The sequence below is a fragment of the Ranitomeya variabilis genome, chromosome 4 (genome assembly GCF_051348905.1).
Source record: "Ranitomeya variabilis isolate aRanVar5 chromosome 4, aRanVar5.hap1, whole genome shotgun sequence".
In the NCBI taxonomy this organism is placed as follows: domain Eukaryota; kingdom Metazoa; phylum Chordata; class Amphibia; order Anura; family Dendrobatidae; genus Ranitomeya; species Ranitomeya variabilis.
This window is the reverse complement of record NC_135235.1, coordinates 640,791,659-640,812,326: the sequence shown is the minus strand read 5'-3', so window position 1 is coordinate 640,812,326 and position 20,668 is coordinate 640,791,659. Positions and strand designations below refer to the sequence as shown.

At 43.6% G+C, this 20,668-nt stretch overlaps 1 protein-coding gene across 1 annotated transcript in view; it reads left to right on the top strand.

Moving 5' to 3' along the window:
* Positions 1 to 20,668, top strand: part of LOC143767369 (oocyte zinc finger protein XlCOF7.1-like) — a 73,648-nt gene that overhangs the window by 41,707 nt on the left and 11,273 nt on the right. The window contains exons 1-6 of the mRNA XM_077255655.1: positions 9,566 to 9,619; positions 9,848 to 9,997; positions 10,127 to 10,306; positions 10,389 to 10,512; positions 10,596 to 10,693; positions 14,136 to 14,226. Of these exons, the coding sequence (XP_077111770.1) occupies positions 9,593 to 9,619; positions 9,848 to 9,997; positions 10,127 to 10,306; positions 10,389 to 10,512; positions 10,596 to 10,693; positions 14,136 to 14,226 (670 nt within the window). The 5' untranslated portion in view covers positions 9,566 to 9,592. Of the gene's footprint in view, positions 9,620 to 9,847; positions 9,998 to 10,126; positions 10,307 to 10,388; positions 10,513 to 10,595; positions 10,694 to 14,135; positions 14,227 to 20,668 lie in introns of the transcript that reaches the window.

The following is a 20,668-nucleotide window of genomic DNA, read 5'->3' as shown; positions in this document are numbered from 1 at the left end:
CTACGTTTGTCATTTCATCTAAAATCACCGCCAATATATGTGGGGGCCTCTGTCTGCCTTTTGGGGAAATTTCTCTAGAGGTGAGCCAGGACTGTATTTTCCTCTGCTAGGATTAGTTAGTCCTCCGGCTGGCGCTGGGCGTCTAGGGATAAAACGTAGGCACGCTACCCGGCCACTGTTAATTGTGCGGCAGGTTTAGTTCATGGTCAGTTTAGATTCCATCTTCCAAGAGCTAGTTCTTATATATGCGGGGCTATGTTCTCTCGCCATTGAGAATCATGACAGTTTGACCGGCCAAAAAGGGTTAAATTATTGGCTGAGAAAGGAGAGAAAAAAGAAGTCTGCTGAAATTTTTTTTTTTTTTTTCTCTAGTTCTGAGTGTGCTCATAATTGAATCACTTGCTAGTCTGCCTATACTGCAGCCTTCCTCTCTTTCTCTCCTTCTAATCCTTGAATGGCTCTGTGTTCACCTATTTGAAATGGATCTTCAGAGTGTAGCTACAGGTTTGAATAATCTCGCCACGAAGGTACAAAATTTGCAAGATTTTGTTGTTCATGCACCTATGTCTGAACCTAGAATTCCTTTGCCTGAATTTTTTTCAGGGAATAGATCTTGCTTTCAAAATTTTAAAAATAATTGCAAATTGTTTTTGTCCCTGAAGTCTCGCTCTGCCGGAGATCCTGCACAGCAGGTCAGGATTGTAATTTCCTTGCTCCGGGGCGACCCTCAAGATTGGGCTTTTGCATTGACACCAGGGGATCCTGCGTTGCTCAATGTGGATGCGTTTTTTCTGGCCTTGGGGTTGCTTTATGAGGAACCTCATTTAGAGCTTCAGGCGGAAAAAGCTTTGATGTCCCTATCTCAGGGGCAAGATGAAGCTGAAATATACTGCCAAAAATTCCGTAAATGGTCTGTGCTTACTCAGTGGAATGAGTGCGCCTTGGCGGCGATTTTCAGAGAAGGTCTCTCTGATGCCATTAAGGATGTTATGGTGGGGTTCCCTGTGCCTGCGGGTCTGAATGAGTCCATGACAATGGCTATTCAGATCGATAGGCGTCTGCGGGAGCGCAAACCTGTGCACCATTTGGCGGTGTCTACTGAGAAGACGCCAGAAAATATGCAATGTGATAGAATTTTGTCCAGAAGCGAGCGGCAGAATTTTAGACGAAAAAATGGGTTGTGCTTCTATTGTGGTGATTCAACTCATGTTATATCAGCATGCTCTAAGCGTACTAAGAAGCTTGACAAGTCTGTTTCAATTAGCACTTTACAGTCTAAGTTTATTCTATCTGTGACCCTGATTTGTTCTTTATCATCTATTACCGCGGACGCCTATGTCGACTCTGGCGCCGCTTTGAGTCTTATGGATTGGTCCTTTGCCAAACGCTGTGGGTATGATTTGGAGCCTTTGGAAGCTCCTATACCTCTGAAGGGGATTGACTCCACCCCATTGGCTAGTAATAAACCACAATACTGGACACAAGAAACTATGCGTATTAATCCAGATCACCAGGAGATTATTCGCTTTCTGGTGCTGTATAATCTACATGATGTTTTGGTGCTAGGATTGCCATGGCTGCAATCTCATAACCCAGTCCTCGACTGGAAAGCTATGTCTGTGTTAAGCTGGGGATGTAAAGGGACTCATGGGGACGTACCTTTGGTTTCCATTTCATCATCTATTCCCTCTGAGATTCCTGAATTCTTGTCTGACTATCGTGACGTTTTTGAAGAACCCAAGCTTGGTTCACTACCTCCGCACCGGGAGTGCGATTGTGCCATAGATTTGATCCCGGGTAGTAAATACCCTAAGGGTCGTTTATTTAATCTGTCTGTGCCTGAACACGCTGCTATGCGAGAATATATAAAGGAGTCCTTGGAAAAGGGACATATTCGTCCTTCGTCATCTCCCTTAGGAGCCGGTTTTTTCTTTGTGTCTAAGAAAGATGGCTCTTTGAGGCCGTGTATTGATTATCGGCTTTTGAATAAAATCACGGTTAAATATCAATATCCGTTACCACTGCTGACTGATTTGTTTGCTCGTATAAAGGGGGCCAAGTGGTTCTCTAAGATTGATCTCCGTGGGGCGTATAATTTGGTGCGAATCAAGCAGGGGGATGAGTGGAAAACCGCATTTAATACGCCCGAGGGCCACTTTGAGTATTTGGTGATGCCTTTTGGTCTTTCAAATGCCCCTTCAGTCTTCCAGTCTTTTATGCATGACATTTTCCGCGATTATTTGGATAAATTTATGATTGTGTATCTGGATGATATTCTGATTTTTTCGGATGACTGGGACTCTCATGTCCAGCAGGTCAGGAGGGTTTTTCAGGTTTTGCGGTCTAATTCCTTGTGTGTGAAGGGTTCTAAGTGCGTTTTTGGGGTTCAAAAGATTTCCTTCTTGGGATACATTTTTTCCCCCTCTTCCATCGAGATGGATCCTGTCAAGGTTCAGGCTATTTGTGATTGGACGCAACCCTCTTCTCTTAAGAGTCTTCAGAAATTTTTGGGCTTTGCTAACTTTTATCGTCGATTTATTGCTGGTTTTTCTGATGTTGTTAAACCATTGAGTGATTTGACTAAGAAGGGTGCTGATGTTGCTGATTGGTCCCCTGATGCTGTGGAGGCCTTTCGGGAGCTTAAGCGCCGCTTTTCTTCCGCCCCTGTGTTGCGTCAGCCTGATGTTGCTCTTCCTTTTCAGGTTGAGGTCGACGCTTCTGAAATCGGAGCTGGGGCGGTGTTGTCGCAGAGAAGTTCCGACTGCCCCGTGATGAGACCTTGTGCTTTTTTTTCCCGTAAATTTTCGCCCGCCGAGCGGAATTATGATATTGGGAATCGGGAGCTTTTGGCCATGAAGTGGGCTTTTGAGGAGTGGCGTCACTGGCTTGAGGGGGCCAGACATCAGGTGGTGGTATTGACTGACCACAAAAATTTAATTTATCTTGAGTCTGCCAGGCGCCTGAATCCTAGACAGGCGCGCTGGTCGTTGTTTTTCTCTCGGTTTAATTTTGTGGTGTCATACCTACCGGGTTCTAAGAATGTTAAGGCGGATGCCCTTTCTAGGAGTTTTGAGCCTGACTCCCCTGGTAATTCTGAGCCCACAGGTATCCTTAAGGATGGAGTGATATTGTCTGCTGTTTCTCCAGACCTGCGGCGGGCCTTGCAGGAGTTTCAGGCGGATAGACCGGATCGTTGCCCACCTGGTAGACTGTTTGTTCCTGATGATTGGACCAGTAGAGTCATCTCTGAGGTTCATTCTTCTGCGTTGGCAGGTCATCCTGGAATCTTTGGTACCAGGGATTTGGTGGCAAGGTCCTTCTGGTGGCCTTCCCTGTCACGAGATGTGCGAGGCTTTGTGCAGTCTTGTGACGTTTGTGCTCGGGCCAAGCCTTGTTGTTCTCGGGCTAGTGGATTGTTGTTGCCCTTGCCTATTCCGAAGAGGCCTTGGACGCACATCTCGATGGATTTTATTTCGGATCTGCCTGTTTCTCAGAAGATGTCTGTCATCTGGGTGGTGTGTGACCGTTTCTCTAAGATGGTCCATTTGGTTCCCTTGCCTAAGTTGCCTTCTTCTTCCGAGTTGGTTCCTCTGTTTTTTCAAAATGTTGTTCGTTTGCATGGTATTCCGGAGAATATCGTTTCTGACAGAGGGACCCAATTCGTGTCTAGATTTTGGCGGGCATTCTGTGCTAGGATGGGCATAGATTTGTCTTTTTCGTCTGCTTTCCATCCTCAGACTAATGGCCAGACCGAGCGGACTAATCAGACCTTGGAGACATATTTGAGGTGTTTTGTGTCTGCGGATCAGGATGATTGGGTTGCTTTTTTGCCATTGGCGGAGTTCGCCCTCAATAATCGGGCCAGCTCTGCCACCTTGGTGTCCCCGTTTTTCTGTAATTCGGGGTTTCATCCTCGATTTTCCTCCGGTCAGGTGGAATCTTCGGATTGTCCTGGAGTGGATGCTGTGGTGGAGAGGTTGCATCAGATTTGGGGGCAGGTAGTGGACAATTTGAAGTTGTCCCAGGAGAAGACTCAGCTTTTTGCCAACCGCCGTCGTCGTGTTGGTCCTCGGCTTTGTGTTGGGGACTTGGTGTGGTTGTCTTCTCGTTTTGTCCCTATGAGGGTTTCTTCTCCTAAGTTTAAGCCTCGGTTCATCGGCCCGTACAAGATATTGGAGATTCTTAACCCTGTGTCCTTCCGTTTGGACCTCCCTGCATCTTTTTCTATTCATAATGTTTTTCATCGGTCATTATTGCGCAGGTATGAGGTACCGGTTGTGCTTTCCGTTGAGCCTCCTGCTCCGGTGTTGGTTGAGGGTGAGTTGGAGTACGTTGTGGAAAAGATCTTGGACTCCCGTGTTTCCAGACGGAAACTCCAGTATCTGGTCAAATGGAAGGGATACGGTCAGGAGGATAATTCTTGGGTGACTGCCTCTGATGTTCATGCCTCCGATCTTGTCCGTGCCTTTCATAGGGCTCATCCTGATCGCCCTGGTGGTTCTGGTGAGGGTTCGGTGCCCCCTCCTTGAGGGGGGGGGTACTGTTGTGAAATTGGATTCTGGGCTCCCCCGGTGGCCACTGGTGGAATTGAACTTGTGTTCATCATCCTCTCTGTTCACCTGTTCCCATCAGGATGTGGGAGTCTCTATATAACCTTGCTCCTCTGTCAGTTTCATGCCGGTCAACAATGTAATCAGAAGCCTTTCTTTGCATGTTCCTGCTACTAGACAACTCCCAGCTAAGTTGGACTTTCGTCCTTGTTTGTTTTTGCATTTTGTTCCAGTTCACAGCTGCTGTTTCGTTACTGTGTCTGGAAAGCTCTTGTGATCTGAAATTGCCACTCTGGTGTTATGAGTTAATACTAGAGTCTTAAAGTAATTTCTGGATGGTGTTTTGATAGGGTTTTCAGCTGACCATGAAAGTGCCCTTTCTGTCTTCCTGCTATCTAGTAAGCGGACCTCGATTTTGCTAAACCTATTTTCATACTACGTTTGTCATTTCATCTAAAATCACCGCCAATATATGTGGGGGCCTCTGTCTGCCTTTTGGGGAAATTTCTCTAGAGGTGAGCCAGGACTGTATTTTCCTCTGCTAGGATTAGTTAGTCCTCCGGCTGGCGCTGGGCGTCTAGGGATAAAACGTAGGCACGCTACCCGGCCACTGTTAATTGTGCGGCAGGTTTAGTTCATGGTCAGTTTAGATTCCATCTTCCAAGAGCTAGTTCTTATATATGCGGGGCTATGTTCTCTCGCCATTGAGAATCATGACAGATGTCTAAGAAGTGCAAGAAAAGAACAGATGTAGATGTAGGAAGGCTCCTGTCAGCCCTCTGTTCATGTTATCACACCCCTGTGAGTATGATAACATAATTTGCACAAGCCAGCTCATACAAATCTGCGAACACATGCCGCTCATTCCGGCAGCGTCCCTGCGTCTCTGAAGCTGGGTGTACTCTTCCCAGCATTAGAGGTGCACACTGCACATGACCGGAAGCTATCTTCTAAACTTACAGACATGCGCCGTGTGCACCACTGAAGCCAGGAAGCGTACATCCATCTTCAGAGATGCATTGATGTTGCTGGAATAAGCAGCATGCATGCGCTGGGTCTGCATAACCAGGGATGACACCGCTCGTACAAATTATGTGATAACATGGAAAGAGGGCTGAATAGTCTGGGGAAATAATGCCCCATCGACTAATCAAATCCTTCATTAGCATAGGAAAACCGGAGGTTATACAATTGAAACCGGAGGTTTGCACTATATAATAAGACACATATGCATGTTTTTCTCAATATCTGACATGAAATTGGAATAAAATGTTCCCATTTTAGGTCAATTAGGATTACCATAATTATTAATATTTGCCAAATGCCAGAATAATGAGAGAGAGAGAATGTTTTAAAGCATTTTTATTACTTACTGCAAAGTCAAAAGTTTACATAGACCAAGATTACTATGACTTTAAACAATTCTGGACTGCCCATATAATGATGTCATGTGTTTGGAAGCTGTTTTTTGGCAACAGCTGAGTTAATTAGAGAGTTAGAGACACACCTGTGGATGTATTTTAATGCACACCTGAAACACACTGCTTCTTTGTGTAGCAACATGGGAAAGTCTCAAGAAATCAGCCATGATATTGGGAAGAGAATTTTGGACTTGCACAAGTCTGGCTCATCCTTGGGTACAATTTCAAGACACCTGAAAGGGCCTTGTTCATTTGTACAAACAATTATATGCAAGTACAACAAAGATGGGAAAGTCCAGTTATCATACTGCACAGGAAGGAGACGGGTTCCATGTCCCAGAGATGAACGTGCTTTAATCCAACATGTGCATATCAACCCAAGGACAAAAGCAAAAGACCTTGTGAAGATGATGGCAGAAGCTTGTAAGATTGTGTCAATATCCATAGTGAACCGGGTACTGTATCAACATGGGCCACTCTGCCAGGAAGAAGCCATTACTAAAAAAAAAAACATAAAAAGCAAGATTAATGTTTGCAAATGCACACAGGAACAAAGACCTTAATTTCTGGATACATGTTCTGGGGTCAGATTAAACTAAAATTGAACTTTTTGGCATAATGACCATCGTTACGTTTGGAGGAAAAGGGAGAAGCTTGGAAGAACACCATCCCAACTGTGAAATATGGGGGTGGCAGCAACATGTTTTGGGGTTATTTTTCTGCAGGAGAGACTGGTGCACTTCACAAAATAGATGACATCATGAGAAAAGAAGATTATGTGACAATACTGAAGCAACATCTCAAGACATCAGCCAGTTAGGCTGCCATCACACTAGCAGTCTTTGGTCAGTATTTTACATCAGTATTTGTAAGCCAAAACCAGGAGTGGAACAATTAGAGGAAAAATATAATAGAAACATATGCACCATTTCTGCATTTATCACCCACTCCTGGGTTTGGCTGAGAAATACTGATGTAAAATACTGACCAAATACTGCTAGTGTGACGGCAGCCTAAGTTAAAGCTTGGGCGGAAATGGGTCTTCTAAATGAACAATGACCTGAAGCATACTGCCAAAATGGTAACAAAATGGCTTAAGGATAACAAAGTCAATGTTTTGGAGTGGCCATCACAAAGCCCTGATCTCAATCCTATTGAAAATGTATGGGCAAAGCTAAAAAGGCAGGTGCAAGCAAGGCGACCTACAAACCTGGATCAGTTAAACCAGTGTTGTAAAGAGGAATGGGCCCAAATTCCGACCAACTATTTTGAGAAGCTTGTGGAAGTATATCCCAAACATTTGACACAATTCATTCAGTTTAAGGGTAATGTAAACTTTTGGCTTTGCAGTAAGTAATAAAAATGCCTTAAAACATTCTCTCTCATTATTCTGGCATTTGGCAAATATTAATAATTCTGGTAATCCTAATTGACCTAAAATAGGAAAAGTTTATTCTGATTTCATGTGAAATATTGAGAAAAGCATGCATATGTGTCTTTTCATATAGTGTATGGAAACTTCTGGTTTCAACTGTAAATGCTTTTTTAAAGCATTTATTTAACTGAATTATGTTAATGCAGGGATGGTTAAGGATTTAGTTTAATCACATATAGCTGAATGCTGCTGGATTGGAGGGCATGGAGGACCTGACAGGTTATCTTTAAAGGTCATGTCTAGGATGTTTGCCCCTAAATTTGTAGGTCCTTATAAAATTCTGAGGACTCTCAATTCTAAATATTTTTATAAAATTCTTACAATTTTACATCTTGTGACGGTTAAGTTGCAACTTAAAATGAGAGGTCAATAATTCTTTCCATTCTTTCCATTTAAAAAGATTTGAGGGGACACCTGGTCCTCAAGACATAATTTATGTGGATTTGGAGGAGGATCGGGAGTATGAGGTTGAGAGAGTTGTTGGTGTCAGGTGCCTTCTGCAGTATCCCGACAAGTTGAAAAGTTATGGTCCTGAAGATAACTTTTTGGTTGACTCAGAGAATCTTCATGAGGATCTCCTGGAGAGATCGTTTTATACTGTAGGTTATGTAGGACAATGGGGCTTCTGAGGATCTTAAAATTTATCTTAACATTGTTGCTGTGAGAAGGCACCTTTCAAATATGGGAGATCTGGTGCAGTTTGCAAAAGAGTGGTCCAAAATTTCAGTTGAAAGGTGTAAGAAGCTTGTTGATGGTAATAGGAAGAAATACATTGCAGTTAAATCCAAAGATTAAGTTGAGGGTGCCAACAATTTTATCAGGCCTATTTTGGGGGTTTTGTGTGAAATGATTTTGCATTTTTTTTGGTTGTTCCAATAAATACAAAATAAATAAACATGTGTATAACAAAACGTGGAATAACAATAATTTTCTGAGAAAAATACTTAATTTTCTGGAACAACTATCAGGGTGTCAACACTTATGACCATGGCTGCATAAGGACTTTTCATATTGTCAATCCTCCAGACTTAAAATTTTGGGGCATTAGGCACATTAAGCGGAGGCCTATGAAGGGAAATTTGAAAAAGGTACTCCTATAAGAAGAATCCAGATGCATCTGCTGACTTGAATGCTGTAGTCCATCTGGTTTAACTTGTTACCGGTGCTAATTTCTGGACAGATAGGAACCGATAACAGGCTGGGCTTATATCTAACAAGGAACTGGATGGCAAGGCTATATTTCACTGATGCTAGTGAAAGGCAGTCGCGTGGGCCACCCACTCTTACACATCGTGTATTTTGTGCCCTTGTGGACGGGGATGTCTTTGGAAAACTTTGCCAAACTATCAGGGGGTGCAGAACGTCACGTTGGTGACCCGGGGGAGACCATACTGTGTGACCCCCGACGTACTAGTGACATCAGGCGGGGCTGCAAGGTGCAGCTCTTCACAGATGCTGAAAAAACCTTAACTACTGCTCATTTATATCCAAAAGTATAGGGCATGGATCACCAATCCACTATCCCTCAAGGTTCCGCAACCCTGATCTACACCAAACTCGCCCAACTTTGTCGTTATCGATTTTGCTTTGTGCCCTTTGAACAGTTATGGAGAATAGAAAAGGGCAGTCCCCAAACTGTTCCCACAAGGTTGGAAGCTGCAATTGTCTTAAATGTCTTGGTATGCGAAAGCATTAAATTTCCTTCCATTTGATCTAACAGGCTTAGGCCGACCCCTATAAAAACCCAGATCATTATCTCTCCTCTACCAGATGGGTGAGATTGTTCCTGTCTCTCATTAATATGGGATTTATCCTCATCACAATAATACATCCCAGATAATTATACCAGCACAGACGGGGTTATCACTGACAGGCGTCCTGACAAATTAATGGTGCGGGATAATTATTAGGGAGAGTTCTGTGTGTTTTTTTTGGTTATGTGGCGAAGAAAAGAACATTTTATATATTGAACTAAAAGTTATATTTTATCCAACTTCTTTGCTTTAACTTATTACATCCACCCTGTACCTCCCTCCTGACCCCCCACAGAAACTTCTCCTCATCCAGCACCATGACAACCATCACAGCAGAGTCCTGCATACACTGAGGCCCCTGATCATGTGACCCCTGACTCCTCCCCCTCCTGTGACCTCATCACAGGTCCTGTGCGCACAGAACAGCCATATATGTGGTGTGCGGCTCTGCAGGTGGAGGTAGGTGCTGGAGATTCCCCATTACTGGGCGGGGGCAGGGGGCAGTAACCCCCTCAGTGCTGAGCCTGTGATAAATCCCTGTATGTGACTATAATGGGACTGTGTGTTATACCGGGGTCAGGACGGGGCCATGACTGGATGTAGTGATCATGTGACGCCGGTAACAGCTCCGGAGGTTTCTTACATGGGATCTTTATGATGTTACATCGTCATCTTCTCCCCATTCAGGTCCCTACAATATCGGATCCTCTCAGTGGAGATCTTCTATATAAGAGAATTCTCCTGAGTGACCCTACAAGGATGGATAGGGACAGGGACAAGATGGCGGAGAGGATATTACACCTCACCCTAGAGATCCTCTTCCGGCTTACTGGAGAGGTGAGAGATTCTGATGGCGTCACATTACATCATTCTTATCTATGGGAATAACAGACGGACAGAACTGGAGAGGTGAGGACTCTGGAAATGTCTGTAGTGAGGTTTATTAACGTGTCTCTCCATAACCAGGATTACACAGTAGTGAAGAAGACCTCTAGTGAGCGCTGTCAGGCCCCTGTGTCTGAGGGATGGGGAAGACCCCTGAGCCCAATCACAGGACCTCCACCTCACCCCCTGATACGTGAGGACATCAATGACCAGAAGATCCTAGAACTCACCTACAAGATGATTGAGCTGCTGACTGGAGAGGTGACACTGCTGGGAATGCTGGGACATTATACAGTAACGCTATGGAGGGATCGGGGGATGACGGTATCATTGTATGTCTCAGGTTCCTATAAGGAGTCAGGATGTTACCGTCTATTTCTCCATGGAGGAGTGGGAGTATTTAGAAGGACACAAAGATCAGTACAAGGACGTCATGATGGAGGTTCCCCAGTCCCTCACATCGCCAGGTAATAGACAGGACTAAATACACACGGCCTATAATTATCTGTATGTAAAGAATGAATTCAGTCCCTGTATGTGTTTCTTCCAGATCTATCCAGTGAGAGGACAACACCAGAGAGATGTCCCCATCCTCTTCTTCCACAGGACTGTAAACAAGAAGATCCCAATGTTCCTCAGGATCATCAGGTAGATAGAGAGAAGGTGTCATGAAATCTTCCCAGCAGTGGTATAACTAAAGTCTAATAGGCCCTGGTGCAAGATTTAGACTAGAATGCCCCCCACTACCCGCTTCCCATCCTGGTATCTATTCAGGTTGATTATAAAAGATTCATCATGTTTCAAAGAGGTACCATATTTTTCTGGCTATAAGACACATCGGACCATAAGACGCACTCCAAATTTTCAGAAGGAAAATGGGGAAAAAAAGTTAATTTGTCAAATGGGGGTCCATCTTACAGTCCAAATTCAGCTTACCGGGGGGGAATCGACAGCACTGGTGGAGCTTGGTCACAGGGGATGTTCGGGGGTCCAGCGATATGACTCCCATCCCAGGCAGATGCAGCTGGTGTGGGCAGGCGAGGGTGTTCCTCCAGATCTATCCAGTAAGAGGACAACAACAGAGATATGTCCCAGTCCTCTTCTTCCACAGGAATGTAAAAAAGAAGATCTCGATGTTCCTCAGGATCATCAGGTAGATGGAGAGAAGGTGTCATGAGATCTCCCCTATGATGTGTATAAGGCTATGAAGGTCTTGTGTTCAGTCTTGTTTTATTCACCAGTATTATACACTGAACGGTCGATTTATTAGAGACACCGACACTTTTCTAATATAAACTTCCCTGAATGGAAATGTGACCAGTGACTCCAGAGTACGGCAGGAAATCCACTGATCACTTTTCTGTGGATATTTGTAATGTGAATCTACAGTATAATGGGAACATAAGGTGATGTCATCGACTTTGACCATTTATTACATACAGAGGCGGTGAGATTATACTGAGAATGTTGTGATTGAAGAAAAACAATCTTGAATCTTTATGCTCTTAAATCAGATTATGTCACACAAAATAATTAATAAATAACATTTCCCCCATGTCTACTTTACATCAGCACAATTTTTGAAACATAGTTTTTTTTTTGTTAGGAAGCAATTTCTCAATTTCCCAACAAAATTTACAAAACCGTTATTTTTAGGGATCACATCACATCACATTTAAAGTGGCTTTGAGGGGGCTATATGAAAGAAGATACACAAAAGTGACACCATTCAGAAAACTGCAACCCTCAAAGTCATCAAAACTCCATTCACAAAGTTTATTAACTCTTTTGGTTTTTCACAAGAATTAATGGAATGTGGAAGGAAAAAATGACAGTTTCTACTTTTTTCACCAAAAATTTGCTTTACCAATAAATATTTTACTTTTACAAGGATAGCAGGAGAAAATGGAGCCAATACTTTGCTGTGCAATTTCTTCTGAGTACACCGATACCCCATATGTGAGGGAAAACTACTATTTGGGCGCACAGCACGGGAAAGAACGTATTTTGACTTTTTTAATGCAAAAATGGCTGGAATTTAAAGCGGACACAATGTCGCATTTGGAGAGCCTCTGATGTGCCTAAACAGTGGAAACCCCCCACAAGTGACCCCATTTTGGAAACTACACCCATCAAGGATTTTATCAAAGGCTATAGTGATTTTTAACCCAAAGGGACTTCACATTATTTGATAACATTAGGTCACCATATTGAATATGTTGTCATTAGTGTTGAGTGCAAGTGCTCAATACTCGAGTTTGCATCGAGGTGCTCTGGTATGTACTAAGTATCACGGGTGCTCGAGTGACCCCAGTCCAAACTCATGTACTGAACACTTGCACTCAACACTAGTCATCATATCATCATCATCTTTTTTTTAAACTTTAGATAAAACCCTAATGCCAATGCCAACCCTAGCTTAGTCCAAAGCCTAACCCTAGCCTAACCCCAACCGGAACCCTAATGGCAAAGAATGAAAGAAATTAAAAAAAGTAATCTGACTAAGGGGATGACTTATTAATTATTGGCTTTTGATCATTGTGATAGGGTCTATCACAATGATCAAAATGAACCAATGAGAAAAATCCCCACTGTTGCCAGCCAGCAGATCTCGGCAGGCTCAATGCATATGCGCCCACCATTTTTGTTTCCAGGAAGTGTTGGCAGAGGGCTGGGGACGAAGCTGGAGGGACGAGGTATGGTAAAGGTACCGGGGTGGGCTTGGGGACCTCATTTCTCTCTCCTCTGACATGTACACTCACCGGCCACTTTATTAGGTACACCATGCTAGTAACAGGTTGGACCCCCTTTTGCCTTCAGAACTGCCTCAATTCTTCGTGGCATAGATTCAACAAGGTGCTGGAAGCATTCCTCAGAGATTTTGGTCCATATTGACATGATGGCATCACACAGTTGCCGCAGATTTGTCGGCTGCACATCCCAAAGATGCTCCATACAAGGCAGGATGGATCCATGCTTTCATGTTGTTTACGCCAAATTCTGACCCTACCATCCGAATGTCGCAGCAGAAATCGAGACTCATCAGACCAAGCAACGTTTTTCCAATCTTCTACTGTCCAATTTCGATGAGCTTGTACAAATTGTAGCCTCAGTTTCCTGTTCTTAGCTGAAAGGAGCGGTACCCGGTGTGGTCTTCTGCTGCTGTAGCCCATCTGCCTCAAAGTTCGACGCACTGTGCGTTCAGAGATGCTCTTAGGCCTACCTTGGTTGTAACGGGTGGCGATTTGAGTCACTGTTGCCTTTCTATCAGCTCGAACCAGTCTGCCCATTCTCCTCTGACCTCTGGCATCAACAAGGCATTTCCGCCCACAGAACTGCCGCTCACTGGATTTTTTTTCTTTTTCGGACCATTCTCTGTAAACCCTAGAGATGGTTGTGCGTGAAAATCCCAGTAGATCAGCAGTTTCTGAAATACTCAGACCAGCCCTTCTGGCACCAACAACCATGCCACGTTCAAAGGCACTCAAATCACCTTTCTTCCCCATACTGATGCTCGGTTTGAACTGCAGGAGATTGTCTTGACCATGTCTACATGCCTAAATGCAGTGAGTTGCCGCCATGTGATTGGCTGATTAGAAATTAAGTGTTAACAAGAAGTTGGACAGGTGTACCTAATAAAGTGGCCGGTGAGTGTATATCAAGAGATAAATGTTTTTAATAGCGCGCAAACTTTTTTTTTTTTTAAACGTGATCTCCGTTATTCATTGAATAGTGGCAATCACGTGATCAGGGGGACTGGAAAAAACGGCCCTGATCATGCTCTCTAGAGTCTAAGCTATCCTCAGAATTGACAATGAGGTCCAATGGGCGACTAGATGGGTGTCTCTAATAATTTGGCCATTCAGTATATGTTTTATTCTTGGTGGAGATGACAGGGTAAAGCTGATCATAGACTTTAGATGTCAGAATTTTCTCACAATTTTCTGGTTATGGAGACTGCTGGTTAGAATTAGGAGCTGGCAGGTTGGATTTATACAGGAGGCCTGCAGCTATTTCATCTTTTCTGTTCTTCTAAATCATTTCACACAACTTCTCCATCTGTCTGTGACTTTTACAATCTTTGTTTCAGGGTAAAGATCTGCCCCATATTAATACTACAGAGACATATGTGAGGGGTGATGAGCGACGTAAGGAGGAGATTCCTACAGATAACCGCACAGGTGAGTAGTGACCACTATATGTGGAGAAGTCACAGATTCTTCTCAGTCACTGGATTGTAGAAATATTTGTTGATCTTTTTAGGGTTTGTAACACAGAATATTAATGCGTGATTGGACTCGCAGAAAAATTGGATGACAATCATTCAAATTTACTAAATTAAATAGTGTTTTTTTCCACACAAAAAAATGCAGAGTTTCATTGGCGACCATAATTTGCAGTATACAGAAGAAGAGCTCATGTGATTGCAGGTTTAGGTCCTATGAGGCACTAAAGAATATTGCTGCCACTCATGGAAAAAAACATGAGGTAAAAAACAATAAAATTGTTCCAATAAAACTATCAGCTTACCAAGCAAAAAAACGATCCCTTATAGAGCTGCAATGACAGGAAAAAATGACATGAGTCTAAGAAAGTGGCAACCGATACCAAATAGTTTTTTGTTTTGTTTTTTACAAAATTACAAGTTTTGTATCTCTGTAATTGTTCTGACCTGGAGAGTCATGTTCGAGGTAATTTTTAGAGCTCAATGTACTCAAAACCCAAAAAGCAATGGCCAAATTATTTTACTGTTTTAGTATGTTGTATTAACCCTAAGATCAAGGGCAGAAGTCCTGGATAAAACCGTCCTTCGGAGAGAATCTGAATGGATTTTCAGGATGCAGTCCCTGTCCCCAAAAGCACTTAAAGGGAACCTATCACCCCGTTTTTTTCGGTATGAGATAAAAATACTGTTAAATAGGGCCTGAGCTGTGCATTACAATAGTGTAGTTTGTGGACCCCGATTCCCCACCTATGCTGCCGAAATACGTTACCAAAGTAGTCATTTTCGCCTGTCAATCAGGCTGGTCAGGTCGGATGGGCGTGGCTTCTTCCCCCAGATATTGCGTAGTTTTCCGTTGGTGGCGTAGTGGTGTGCGCATGTCCAACGTCCCCAATCCTGCACGGGGGGGTGAAAATAGCAGCGATGTCCGTTATTCCATTGGTGGTCGGTGGGCGCGGCCATCTTCCTTTGGCCGCGCGTGCGCAGAAGCGGCGCTCTGCTGGCCGCGGCTTCAGGAAAATGGCCGCCGCGATCTCCATCTGCGCACGCGCGGCATCCCGCGGCCATTTTCCTGAAGCCGCGGCCAGCAGAGCGCCGCTTCTGCGCACGCGCGGCCAAAGGAAGATGGCCGCGCCCACCGACCACCAATGGAATAACGGACATCGCTGCTATTTTCACCCCCCCGTGCAGGATTGGGGACCTTGGACATGCGCACACCACTACGCCACCAACGGAAAACTACGCAATATCTGGAGGAAGAAGCCACGCCCATCCGACCTGACCAGCCTGATTGACAGGCGAAAATGACTACTTTGGTAACGTATTTCGGCAGCATAGGTGGGGAATCGGGGTCCACAAACTACACTATTGTAATGCTCAGCTCAGGCCCTATTTAACAGTATTTTTATCTCATACCGAAAAAAACGGGGTGATAGGTTCCCTTTAATGAGCAGTTGTCCTATACCTGCTTCCTTTGAAGACACCTTGAGCATTCCGAAATCAATAGGCCATCTAATAGTTGTTAAAACCAAGGATCAAAACCTGCTTGCGTATGCCACCGTGCTGAGTGGTAATCCTATTATGAACTTTAACTTGAAAGTATTTATACACCATTTTGTGTTACCTATCAAAAACCGCTATATACTGTTGTGTGCCACTCCTACCTTTCCTGGCATGGAGAGATTTTTATTAAACATCATTATATAGAGAGAAATGTACTACATTTATCTAGCTCACTAACTTGAGAGAAATCAACTATGCCATGAGTCTGGCAGAATATACAAGCAGAAGTGGCATTACATAGCAATAACGTTCCACTGTGGAATTCAAGGATCAATACTTGTAACGCCACATATAGCATGTCTTCCCAGGCATGGAAGTGACACCGGGACATAGAGAGATGCGTTCCAGCGTGGAGCGCAGTGATTATCGCCGCCCCTTCCGCTGACTTCCCCAGGCATGCGCACACGGAGTGTGGCGATTATCACTGCTCTTCTCCTGACATCATCGCATGACCTCTACGCTTTGGTAGGGAGATTCCCTGCGCGCTTTGCAACAAGGGACAAAGGAGACCTATGAGACATGCATGATATTTCACATGGGGCAGTGTGATTGTTATGTCCTTGATATGGATCCATATTTAAAATCCACACATGACCCATACCAGGCACACCAGAATGAGCCTGTGACCTCTTATGCCTGTGATCATCTACCTTACCATCTACATTTATCTGCATTAAGCCTCCTGATGAACCTAACAGATGGCGAAATGCATCAAGGCAAAAGAAAATTATGATAAGTTCACGATTACCAATTCAGGATTGATGATATGTGTGTATATTAATCATTTTATATAAACGTACTTGGCCTTCTACCCTATTTTGTGCCATTAATATGATATAATAGGCGAGAGGCAAAACAATATTATGCCAAGATAACAGCTATAACTCTTGTGTATTTTTATGACTATTGCTATATATATTGTAAGGGGTTGACACACTTGGTTGCTTCCTCAGGTAGACACAGGAACCGTTCTGGTAAGGAACCACCTGCTGGTTTATTGTGGATAGCATAAACCTTGGCAAGGTTCAGCAAAACAAACAGAGTCTTGCTGGCATAACGGTAAACCAAACAAAACACAGTCCTTATGAGTCCTTTCTATTCAGGGTTCACCTGTAGTTTTCCCGCACAGTCCTTAGCTTCTTCGGGAGCTATGTGGGAGTTCCTGTTCTCCCAAGACACAACCACACACTGACTCACATGGCCAGGTATTTAACACCCATGTGATGGTTACATGACCTTGACCTCACACAGGTCCTTTCAGGACTCTGCATGTGGAGATACGATTAACCTCCGCCAACCAGCTCTATGAAAGTCCACTAAAACGAACCCAAAACATACGTTCCTATTAACCCTCTCAGCACTTAGTGTGCTGGAGGAAAAAACACTCTGGTTATACATCACTGACCGCAGTAGGGGCATTGACACGTATCTTCCTTCACTTACTATGCCAGTGACATATTCCCCCCCTCTGCCCAAAGCCGGGGGTTTGGGCACCTTCAGACACTAAACAGGGAATTCGGGAGAGAGCATCCGTATTACCATGTAACTTCCCTGGCCTATGCTCTACATGGAAAATTAAGTCTTGAATGGCTAAGAACCACCTAATCACCCTGGCATTCTTACCCTTCTCTTTCAATCATCTCAGAGGGGCATGATCTGACACTAACTTAAACCTACTCAGAGTGTCTACGGCCCACTTTATAGCCAAGTAGGTGCTGCTGGAGAAAATAGCGCAAATAGGGTCTTATCCAAAATACAATTGGTTTAATACAATCAAACTGCACTCAACAGATGGAGCTATAAATTATGCTTATAGGAGATATTCGCTGCAGCAGATCCACAGGTACAGTAACGGCCACCAGATAATAAAAATTTGGAAAAAACATGGACTTATTCTGCACTGCTGAATAACTGAAGATCCGGGTATATTAAATAAAATGTGGTTTTTTTCAATGCGTTTCAAAGTACTGAGACTTCTTCATCAGGAAATACCACCAATAACGGTAAAACAAAGAAAACACAGTCCTTATGAGTCCTTTCTCTGCAGGGTTCACCTGCAGTTTTCCTGCACAGTCCTTTGGCTCCTCCGTGAGCTATGTGGGAGGTCCTGCTCTCACGCTGACTCACATGGGCAGGTTATTCCACAAAATATTGATTTCTGAACTCTTCTTGAGTTAAAACATTAGTATTGTTGTTTCTAAATGATTATGAACTTTTCTTTTGTATTATTTGAGGTCTGCAAGCATTGCATTTTGAACATTTCTCACTTTCAGAAAACAAATACAAAATTTATTGCTTGGAGCTTCGGAGACATGTTGTCAGTAGTTTATAGAATAAAAAAAGAATTTACATTTTACTCAAAAATATACCTATAAAGAGAAAATCAGACAAACTGAAAATGTTGCAGCGGTCTCTTAATTTTTTGCCAGAGCTAGATAGATAGATAGATAGATAGATAGATAGATAGATAGATAGATAGATAGATAGATAGATAGACACAGTGGTGCTCAAAAGTTTACATATCTCTGCATAATTTTTGCTTTCTTGGCCTTTTTTAAGGGAATATGAATAATAACACCAAGATTTTTCTCCACTCATGGTTAGTGGTTGGGTGAATCCATTTATTGTCAAACTGTGTTTTCTCTTTTTAAATCATAATGACAACCCAAAACATCCAAATGACCCTGATCACAAGTTCCTGCAAGGTTCAGTTCTAGAGCTCCTGCTCTTCTCCATTTACACTTTTGGCCTGGGACAGCTCATAGAATCTCACGGTTTTCAGTATCATCTCTATGCTGATGACACACAGATCTACATCTCTGGACCAGATATCACCTCCCTACTAACCAGAATCCCTCAATGTCTATCCGCTATTTCATCCTTCTTCTCCTCTAGATTTCTGAAACTTAACATGGACAAAACAGAATTAATTCTTTCCCCCATCTCACGCGACCCCCCCCAACGAACCTAACCATTACAGTAAACGGCTGCCCACTCTCCCCAGCCCCACAAGCTCGTTGCCTCGGGGTAATCCTTGACACTGATCTCTCCTTCAAATAGCATATCCAAGCCCTTTCCATTTCCTGCTGCCTTCAACTCAAAAATATTTCACGGATCCGTACATTCCTAAACCAAGAATCTGCAAAAACCCTAGTCCATGCCCTCATCATCTCCCGCCTCGACTACTGTAACCTCCTGCTCTGTGGCCTCCCCTCTAACACTCTCACACCCCTCCAATCTATTCTAAACTCAGCTGCCCGACTAATCCACCTGTCCCCCCGCTATTCCCCGGCCTTTCCCCTCTGTCAATCCCTTCACTGGCTCCCCATTACCCAGAGACTCCAGTACAAAAGCCTAACCATGACATACAAGGCCATCCACAACCTGTCTCCTCCATACATCTGACCTCGTCTCCCGGTACTTTCCTGCACACAACCTTCGATCCTCACAAGATCTCCTTCTCTACTCCCCTCTTATCTCCTCTTCCCACATTTGCATACAAGATTTCTCTTGCACATCACCCCTACTCTGGAACTCTCTACCACAACATATCAGACTTTCACCTACCATCGAAACCTTCAAAAAGAACCTGAAGACCTACCTCTTCCAGCAAGCCTACAACCTGCAGTAACCACCGATCGACCAAACCACTGCACGACCAGCTCTATCCTCACCTACTGTATTCTCACCCATCCCTTGTAGATTGTGAGCCCTCGCGGGCAGGGTCCTCTCTCCTCCTGTACCAGTTGTGACTTGTATTGTTCAAGATTATTGTACTTGTTTTTATTATGTATACCCCTCCTCACATGTAAAGCGCCATGGAATAAATGGCGATATAATAATAAATAATAATGTTATCAGCAGCATATCTGTAGCTTTCACCGAGCGATGTGCTGCTGACAACAATGATTTTTGTTCCAGCATAAATTATCCAATCACTCAATGAATAGGCAGCATTTTGCTTATTTAGTATAATATACCCCATAGTCCTCCACATAGTATAATGCACCCCATATTCATCCAAATAGTATAATATGCCCCATAGTCCTCCATATAGAATAATGCACTCCCCATACTCCACCATACAGTATAATACACTCCTCATACACCTGCATATAGCATAATACACTCCGCATAGTCCTCCATATAGTATAATACACTCCTCAGTTCTCAATGTAGTATAATACACTCCTCATAGTCCTCCATATTGTATAGTGCATCTCCTATAGTCCTCCATGTAGTATAATGCACCCCATAGTTCTTCATATTGTATAATGATACAGTATAATGCAGGTCCCATATAGTACACATAGTATAATGCACGCCCCATAGTCCTTTATGTAGTATAATGCACCCTATAGTTCTTCATATTGTATGATACAGTATAATGCAGGTCCCATATAGTACATATAGTATAATGCACTCCCCGTAGTACTCGATAGAGTATAATGCAACCCCACCATAGAGCATAATGCAGCCACAACATGGAGTATAGTGCAGCCCCAATAGAATATAATGCATCCCCCATAGAGTATAATGCAGCCTCACAGTCCTGCAGTATTATGGCCACCACGTACTCACTGATATAAAAAAAAATACAATACTCACCTCTCATCCTAATTTCCCCGCTGCTCTAGTTTCTGCAAAGCATCTCAGCAGCTCCACTGCTGAAGTGACATCACCCACCTGGTGCGTCAGAAGCAGAAGGTATTGATGGGGAGGGAGCATCATCTGACGATCTCTCCTCCATCGTTGCTTTCAACTGTATCGGCATCTATGATGCCGATACAGTTGAATGCGGAGGGAGGGGGGTCACGCTGTCGCTGGCCCCCTTGACT